We start from the raw sequence: 9756 nt of genomic DNA, 5'->3' as shown, positions 1-9756 counted from the left end.
TCAGGTTGGATACACAGATAATACAAAGACGTTGAACCTTGGGAGCCTTGGGAGAAAGGTGTCTTAACTTAACGCGATGCCTTCACAGTGCCTCTGCTCTTCTATTGATGAAAGCGAGACAGGAGTTCCAGCTTGTTTGATCAGGACCAATGAAGGAAGTCCTGGAAAAGACAGCCTTGAAGACTTCCCAGGACATGGCTTTGTGAACTTTTCTAAGTCTGTCCAGTTTTGTGGTTTTGTCCAGACTAGATCTGACATCACCTGCCTTTGAGATGGCCTTGCAACTTCACCATGAAGCATATTATTTAATTCAATTCATTATGAGAACTAATGTGAACAGTTGCAGCAGCCCGAACCCGTAGTACTCAAACATTTCAAAAACAGTAGCATAGCACTGGAATTTCTACCGGTTATTTATTCACTTTCTTGGAATAATAAAAGTATTAACACGTTTTCTCCTCATGGAAATCTTTATATTCCAGGTTTACAGTATTTCTAGCTTACCTCTTGATACTCAGGTCGACCATTTAATCTTTGGATTTATTTTGATGCTCCTCGTCGGCATGAACTGGTTAACAGACTGATTATAATGAGTGATAAAATATTTGCAGATTCAGGAGGTGCGAAGATGTGACAACACTCCCACAGATCACACTGATACAATCCTATTTCATGCGACATAATCAGGAGCAAAATCAATCAAGCAGCCCAACTGAGGTTTTGCATGGAGAAATAACACCTCTTTGCTGACATCTAGTGGACACTTGAGCATTGCTGAAAATGTCAGGGTGCAGTTATTTAAAGGGTCAGTTCACCCAAATACCAAATGTAGTAGTTAAGAGAAGACCTCACTGTTTATAGGGACTATTTCTTTAGTAAGTTCTGATCTAATATGGCACAAATGGAGGGTCCTCTTGCACAATTGTATTTATTAGTTAAAGGTATAATAAGGAGGATTTTTGTCAACAACTCATTCAGACTGGGCCCCTCCTCCTGGGCTCTTCATCACGAGAAGCTCACTCGCACTCTCTCCTGCGAGAACACGCCCACTCCGCTGAGCTAACACTGACAGCATCACGGTCACCTTTGCGCTAGCATGCTAACCGCTGGTTAACTTGTCCTACCCGGGTGGAGGCACCTACCTGTCCAACAGAAAGAAGGCCAGCTCTGCATCACTCTTTCGCCATGCTCGCCGGTCTGAATGGGGCCCAGTTGCTAATTTAAGCCACTCCCACACTCACCTGTACGCTGTGATTGGCTCAGGGAACCACGACAGAACCCCTCCTGCAAACATCCCGTGCAAAGCAAAACAACAGAATGGATGCAGAGGGAAGGGTCTCACAAGGGTCTGCACACACACTCACCAACACACATGTACAGAGGCCCATAATTGATGATTTATCTTATATCATATATGTAAAAGTCTATATTTTATTTTTCTAGGAAAATCCTGCTTATTATACCTTTAAATATTCTGTAAATGTAAAACTTAAATCAACGTAAACATCATAGGAAACACTTGGCTCTGCTGGTCTGACAAGCACTCTGCAGTGGTCAGTAGAAGGTGTGAGGGGGCCACACAGCACCTCTTTGTCTTTGTGTCTTCAGTATTACAGAGCAAGATAACAACACATTACATCTACAGCCAATGTAGAAAGCTTTTATTTCAGCCATGCATGTCGTCCTCTCTGGTTTAAAGGGTTCTAAGGAGACTTACTCTTTGCTGAAGACATTTGAACAGAATGTTTTCTGCAGTCGTCTGGACCAAAGAAAACGTCAAACATAGTGAGGATTATATCTCATTAGGCGACAGAGTATTCTCCCTTGTTCCCAGCAAAGTGTTTTATTGATAGGAACTTCTATCTTCTATTTACAACCTTCAGGTGTCATAAGAATGATCTTCTAGTCATCTGTGTGCTCAGTGTGTGAGCAACAACACCAGTGTTTCTGTTAATCTTCCCTCAGACAGCCATGGTGATGGACCCCAAATTCAGATTCAGATTCTGTGTTTGTTCATCACAAAGGTATACTGTTATTGACCTTAAAATCCCGACTCGTTATACTAAACACAAGAAAAAAGCTTTTCAATGCACTCTTTTCACCATGAAGTTATTCGAGGTAAACCAGGACTGCTGAGCCAATTCTTTAAACGTGTTGAAACTGCGGACAAACTCAATTGTTAGAATTTCCATTGGACATTTAATTTGACTGACAGCTACAACAACTTATCAGGTTTCATGTTTTTTTTTCTTGTTTCTGGAAACTAAAGCACTAAAATATAATTATTTTGCATCTTAACTTAGTACAATGTATAAAGAGTTTGTTAAACTGAGACAGGTTCATTGTGAATTATTTATGGATGTGCTGATTTGTGTTTTTAATAATAAAAATGCTCTTGGTTAATAATTCTGTGTTTTTAATGATTTGCAGATTTAAGAAATGTTCAACAATGGCAGAGGGAGTATTTGGTGTAACAGCACTGATAGTATGGGAATCCTGATCTGCAACCAAGGAAACTAAAAATGCAGTTTTACATTCTCTAAGGCTGATATACATTGATTTATCTTGTGCATTTATGTACGGAAGCCCTAAGGAGACATGCATGCATTTTATTATCTCTGTTTTCCCGTGATAACGCCTTAATTTGGAGGTAGCTGTAGCTCAGTATGTAGGGACTTGGCTTGGGAACCGGAGGGTGGTCAGCTCAAGTCCCGGAATGTATCAAGCGTGGAATTGGGCTGGTAGCTGAGGTGCCTTTCTGTGTTACTTTCCTGGGCTCCGACGAGGTGTCCTTGAGCAAGGCACCAAATCCCCCACTGCTCGGGACGCATGTCCATGTGCAGCCCCCGCACTCTGACAGCCTTGTCCATGGAGTCCTGTTTGTGCATGTGTGTATTTCGGGCCCATGTTTGTAAAAACAGAGTGAAAAAATTGAATTTAAATTTAATTAAAACTTAGTTTTGCTTTGCTTCAATTTCCGGTGGTTTTCTCGAGATCTGGACTTATGTATCTCGTTATCTCGAAATAACAGCACTGCACCGCTGTAACGTCAGATGATCATAACGCGTATCCTCAGAGCTGCAGAAGCACAAAACAAACATAGAAACAGGCTTAACTTACTGGTCCTGGATCGCCAGAAAATGAACCTGTTATCACGAGAAAACCAGCTTTGTTATCTTGAGATAATGAAATAAATTAATCTACAAAGGGAAAACCAGCGTCGTTATACAGAGATAACAAGAAAAACAAGTTGCGATCTCAAGAAAACGGCTGAAAAAGACTCGCTATCAGGGGAAAACGGTGTAAATAAGATGTATGGTCTGTTTAGGGCTTCCGTATTTATGGTCTAAGAACGAGTAAAAACTTAATCTTTCGACTTGACTTTTTTTTTAAACTATGAAAAGGTGGGAAAAAAGTTTTGCCGAAGAAAAAACCTTTTCTTGGATCACCTTTCTGAGCTCCTTTTTTTGTCTTTCAACACTTGAAAAACAACGAACAAAACAAATGTGGCTAAAATAAGTCAGTTTGAAAAACCCAACTTTATATTTAATTATTTCATTTTTTTCACATGTTTTCACAGACAAGAATAAAAAATGTTACTCAGAAAAATGATCCTGGCTAATCTTTTTTTCACCCGTTTTCAATCAACAATAAAAGTCACTCATACTAAAGAATCTCGGTGTAACTTATTTTCAACCTGGAAAAACTTGGGTGGAAAAAGAAACTTTGTGTAACTGTTCCTCAGTTGGAAGTCAGAAGAGAAAACAATTTAAAACTTTAAAGGACAAATTCTTTTTCTGACTTGCCTCCCGGGGCTTCCATAGCATCGAAGTACGCAGCCACAGTCTCTAAATGTCTTTTAAAATAATAATCACTGTGATTGTGATTCACATTAAAGTGAATACAGATTGAATCACCACCATTTCATTGTCTTTCTCAGGTTTATGATGCTGTTTATTACAAGCTCCCCTGTGTTTGATTGACAGCTTCCAGTGAGGTTGACTGGTACCTCGACATCCCAACAATGCTTTGATGGCAGCCTGGTAAGAATAGCTCTCTGCGCAGGTCCTGGCCTACGCAGACAAGAGCGAGAGGCGGTAAGAAAACGTTAGAGGTGACTGTATTTAGTAGCGAGCTGTGAGGGTCCTCGTTTAGTTTTAGAACAGTGTTGGGGGGGACGGCGACGCAGGAACTTCTCTCTGATACGGATCTGATTTACAGAAGCTCTCTGGGTTGTTTTCTTATGCAGTAGGTTTACACTGAAAAATGATGGGAGCAACAGATCTACTCTTCATCACTGTCAGCCATAATGTCTCCTTTATGGGTACGTTTTTTGTTTGTGGTTAACAATATGTTTGTCAAAAATCAAGGTTTATTTTCTATATGTGTGCTTTGTCATGAATTACTTCACTGAGTATAGTTGGTTCCTCTCTCTCTGCCTTGATTTTTTGGGGGTTGTCCCTGTCTGACTTTATTATGATCTTCAATCAATTTATCAAACTTTATTTTTATAGCAAATTCATACAGGTCAGTGCTTCACAGATGACTGACTAGCTATCAAAAGGGTAGCAAGTGCAGACCATAGTTTTAGTTAGACTTCAACTTAGATGTCAACCTTTCAAAGATTTTCCTCAGTATTTGGACTTTATTCTAATAATGCCTGGACCTACTGTTTTTCCGTATTTAATTATCTTTCTTTCCAATAAAGGCAAAATCTGGTGGATGCTGATGCTGGTCTTACGCCTGGTCGTCCTCCTGCTGGCCGGCTTCACCCTCTTCAGTGACGAGCAGGAACGATTCATCTGCAACACCATCCAGCCGGGCTGCTCCAATGTGTGCTTCGACGTGTTTGCTCCTGTGTCCGTCTACCGCCTCTGGCTCTTCCACCTTATCCTTCTCTGTCTTCCCCACGTGCTGTTTGTGACCTACATCATGCATAAAGTTATATCAAAGTCGTATGCGGGTTTTGGGGGTTTCTACAGCGACAGGAGCCGAGGAGGTTCACCTTTTGAGAACTCGAGCTCCTCCAGGGAAGTGTCCTTGCATAAAGCTCCGCTTCACGACCTCCCACGTGAGTGGGGAGTGCCACGTTTCTATTGCTCTTACCTCCTGGTGGTAATCCTCCGGATCCTTCTAGAAGTGGTTTTCGGTGCAGGACAGTTTTTTCTGTTTGGTTTGACCGTTCCTAAAAGCTTCCTCTGTTACGAAGCTCCCTGCACATCTGGGGTTGAATGCTACATCTCCAAACCAACTGAGAAGACCTTAATGCTCAACTTCATGCTGGGTGTTGCCTCGCTGTCTGTGCTGCTGAGTTTGTTTGACCTGGTGAGCTCCATGAAGGCGATGGTGAGGTGGAGGACGAAAAGGGAGATGCTTATAGAGGAGATGAGTAAAGGCGAGCAAAGCAGTGTGTTTACGACCACCACGACTGAAGACAACGACGTTCTTCTAACAAGAAGAGTCAGCCTGAGTGGAAGCTCAAAGAGTGGCGTGAAAGACGAGAAACATGCCGTTGAGCCAAATGGTGGAACATTGATTAAAACAGGCGAGTCCAGTAATGACAACAGGCAGGAAAGCAAAGATGCTAAAGCGGACATGTCTCTGTCCCCAACGCCCATGAGCACTCCAATACCAACTCACTTTGTCCTCCACAGCCACCTGAGACCTCCAATGTCCCCTCGCCCTGACAGGATACCACCAATACACCCCAGGGCGCCCACACCCATGGGTGTCAAAAAGCAGGGCCAGTACACTCAAGCAGCAAACTCAGGCCAACAGTCTGATAGCAGTGACTCTCAAGATAAGAGGGCATGGGTGTAAGTCACTATATGGCAAATTCTGTCATTGGACAAAGACTTTATATCTACCTCAAGAGGGCCCAGATGCTTTGCTTCAGCTTTTCTTTAAAGCAGGCTGTTCTCGATCACTGTTCCTAGTTATACCTATGAATGCAAACAAGTATAACTTTTAAATCTATAACCTTGAGCCATTTTGGATCCATCAGGTGGCAATAATAGACCCTCAGAGCAGTTTGTCCAGCCGTCTAACAAGTAAGAAAATACTGATAAATAGTCTGCATGTGATAAATAAATCAGGGGCGAGTGATCGTTTAAACTACGCAGGACGGGGTCGAGTCCTGTGTTAAACTAGAAGTCCATGTTGAGTTATTATTTTACACACCATCATGCGTTTGGTAAACTGAACCATGTATACTTTTGTGCTTTAACCTCATCAAACAGACCGTTACACATAACCACGTGTTAGAAAGGACAAAATCAGACTTTGAAAACGCTAAACAGACGCTACATCGTGTCTGTGTGAGATGCCAGAAGGAGGCCGTGACAAAGCTCAAATATTTGACCTGAGATAAGAACCCACATTTGCAGGATTACGAATCAAAATTGTGGAAATGTTTTAGTAAAATATCATACGAAGCGTGGTATGAAGGTATGTTGTTATAACCAAAAATTCATGCAAAAAAAGTTGTTCTTGCAAGAGACCCAAACAGATCTTTCTTTATTTGGTAGCTTAATCAATGATCATGATGTTGCAGCGTGCAAAGTTTACAAAACGTAGCTTTGCATAGATTTAAAAAAAATTTGCATAAAAGTGACAAAGCAAGGTTTTCAACAACGCAGGATATGTCACTTCTATACATGAAGCTCTTTCAATAACAGATCATCAATCAGCCACTTTGTCTTATATTTAATTTTTTTTTGTTTGGTTTCACATGAAAAAAATGATGTTGGATTATTCCTACTACGTGATTATTGAATTATTATTATTATACTGAATGTTATTTTGTTAAATAAATAATCATAATAAAACAATCTAACCTGGTCTGTCTCTGTGTGAGAAAACGAGTCACCCACATCCACACAGGCCGACCTTGACGAAGCAGTAGTTACAGTTCTCAGCTGTTGTCTAGATGACTGAACAGACACACTGACCTGACCTCTGACCTCTCACATGACCACACAGTGACCCAGCCATGACCTGACTTAAGCCAACCTGCTCAAATGACAAGACACTATCAAGCTTCTCGCCACCATCATTCAACATTAACTCAGGTACAGAAAGTGATTAATGATCACGGACACATCTGACTCCACCTTAATAAAATAGTTTATTCAATGTTCACAAACTGAGAGCAGGATAATGATCGATACTGTAAAAGAAAAAACGTGTATGATCAGAAAATGTTTCAGTGAAATGAACAGAACTCACATGCCTAATGCAGAAACATTTTCTTTGTAGGTACTTTTCAGCAACTTTCTGTGAATTTAATGGGAAGAAATGTGTCACTTCAAACGTCACGTGAACCAGATTATTGGAATTTGTGTTGTTTAAAGTTATAATCTCGAAGATTTTCATGTAAACAAATATCTGTTAAGTCTCTATCTATCGCTGAATGAGGTAACACAACGGTGTTTGAGCCTGTGGCCCACTGATGAAAGCCTTTGCATTTGCAGTATTACAGATTGGGTGTCTGTGGAACTTTCACAGGAAAAAATCCCAAGCGGCGCCCAGTTAGTGACGCGTTTCCCATCAGCCAGCAGTGGTTGGTCTGCCAGAGAGGGTAGCCGGAGCTAAGCAGCTGCTTTTCCGGTCTTTGCAGGTGTTTGCAGGCAATAAGTAAATAAACAAATTCGACGCTCAGATGAAGCAAACAGTCTGAAAAGGAAAGCGACCGTCAGCCAGGAAAATCAAGAGTTACAACCGGAGCCAACCGTGGACGTCACACATGCAGCACTGTCTGGATATCTGGGAAGTGTGCCGTAGGCGCCGCCAAAGAGAACGAAACTGAGATCTTCTGGATTACCAATTTAATTTAACAGTTGCTGCTGATATTCCCTGCACTTTAATCAATGCCTCAGGCCTGAAAGTCTCCTTCTCCCTGGCAGTCCAAAGCTCCTGTGCTAGCCACTATTCTGCTAGCCGCACAGCTAACTGAGCTAACAAGCTAACGGCTGCTAAGTGTGGATAGGAGTTCTGTGAATCTGCTCTTGATAGCTCTTCCTCAACAACTCGTGTTTCAGTAAACTGAAATTCATTTTATTACTTAGAGTTGCAAGTTCACTGGGTTTTAGTTCCAATTCATTATCTTTCATTTCAAAGTTGTAGATTAGAAGTCGAAGATTCAGTTTTTATGAATATTTTAAGACCACGATATCTGTGAGCTGTGGGGTTTTAATGTTTCTTTGATCTCAAACATATCCCTGACAACACAATTCTCAGCTGAAATCTCGTTTAAATATCTGGAACACACATTTTAACTTTAGTGTTTGACACACTGTCTGGCCAAAACAATGAGAATGAATGCAACAACACGACCCCATCGACACACTACCTCCAGTGCAGCCATGACCCCAACACATGCCTCATACCCTTCTCATTCTTCCTCTGCTGTGGTATTTGGGGCAGCTGAGACGTGCAGAAACACTCGGAGGGTGGCCAGAAAGGTCAGTCGGGTGCTTAGCTAGAGAAAGGATCCTACTGTCACTGGTGGAGGTCGAGAGGTCGGACAAGCAAACCTAGTGACCCTACACATGCGTCAAACCACATCCACACAAAACAGAGTCCCTAAAGTAACAGTATGCGTCTGTTGTTGCTGACCTTACCACAACTTGTCAACCTAACACTCACGCAGAACACACACAGGAACAATTTTGTCAGCTATGTGTCCTTGGCATGTTCCCAGCCACCATGTCTGTCTTCAAACACGGTGCTGTCATGTTATCAGCCATGCTACAGGTGCCACCTTCATGTGCAGCCTAAAATAAGATCATATAGGACATTATGCTTGCACCAACCCTGAAAAAAACAGGATTTATTTGACATATTTTGGTGGCATGTTGGGATGCATGGTGGTGCAGCGGTTAGTGCTGTAGCCTCACAGCTAGAAGGTTCCTAGTTTGAGTCCCAGTTCAGGCGTAGTGGGCCTTTCTGTGTGGAGCTTGCATGTTCTCTGTGTGCACGTGTGGGTTTTCCGGCTCCCTCCCACAGTCCAAAGACATGCTAGTTAGCTTCATTGGAGACTCTAAATTGCCCGTAGGTGTGAATGTAAGCATGAAAGTGTCACGGCTCAGGTTGAAACAGAAAGGTTGAGGACCCAGGTGCAGACAATGATATTTATTAAACAAAAAGACAACAAACAAAAGCTTACTTAAAGAGTCCAGGTAACTAAAATCCAACAAAAGAGGTCCAACAAAACAGGTAACAATTAATGGAAAGGAAAAACCTGAAACACAGGAGCAACAACAGGGAGCCACAAGGAAAATCCACAAAAGACGAAATATCACAGGACAGGATGACAAAAGTCCACGGGTAACACGACAGTGAACCAGCAACGAGAAAGGGGAGCACAAAGACTGAATAAACTTAGGAGGTGAGGCTAATCAGACACAGGTGAGACAATCAAGGGGCAGGTGAAAACAATCAGGGCAGGGCACATAATCAAACAAGCGGGAAACACAAAGGCACGAAGTGGACCAACACGAGAGACAAGGTGACAAAGTAAAACAGGAAATGATCTATTCAGAAAGACACAAGTGAAATACTAAACTAATTGATTGACTGTTGATCAGTCCAGGTGACAGCTAAAATAGGTTCCAGCCCCCTGTGACCCTGTGAACAGGATAAGCGCTACAGATAACGGATGGACTTTTTATTGGTTAAAAACACGATAAATAACCCCCACCATATTGTGCATCCATATCATGTTGAAAGAGGAGCAGGCCGGCCAAAAGGCCTTCC

The 9756-nt window shown here is 42.0% G+C and overlaps 1 protein-coding gene across 1 annotated transcript; it reads left to right on the top strand.

The window, feature by feature from the left end:
- Nucleotides 1-4269: 4269 nt before the first annotated feature.
- Nucleotides 4270-5820, top strand: LOC138611080 (gap junction delta-4 protein-like). Its single transcript, XM_069683990.1, has 2 exons — nt 4270-4324; nt 4709-5820. The coding sequence occupies exons 1-2, from the start codon at nt 4270-4272 to the stop codon at nt 5818-5820; spliced, it is 1167 nt and encodes a 388-aa protein (XP_069540091.1).
- The last annotated feature ends 3936 nt before the right edge of the window (nt 5821-9756 follow it).

The sequence above is a fragment of the Semicossyphus pulcher genome, unplaced genomic scaffold, assembly GCF_022749685.1.
Source record: "Semicossyphus pulcher isolate SPU_LCO1_2020_fin unplaced genomic scaffold, fSemPul1.0.p SCAF_7, whole genome shotgun sequence".
Lineage (NCBI taxonomy): Eukaryota > Metazoa > Chordata > Actinopteri > Labriformes > Labridae > Semicossyphus > Semicossyphus pulcher.
The sequence above is the reverse complement of the archived record's forward strand: the minus strand, read 5'-3'. Positions and strand labels throughout refer to the sequence as shown.

What these genes read in the sequence shown, in the direction of transcription:
- LOC138611080 (XM_069683990.1), top strand. Translation starts at nt 4,270, where the DNA reads ATGGGAGCAACAGATCTACTCTTCATCACTGTCAGCCATAATGTCTCC. An exon ending in CCATAATGTCTCCTTTATGG is followed by an intron (nt 4,325 to 4,708) that starts GTACGTTTTTTG and finishes TTTCCAATAAAG; the next exon opens with GCAAAATCTGGTGGATGCTG.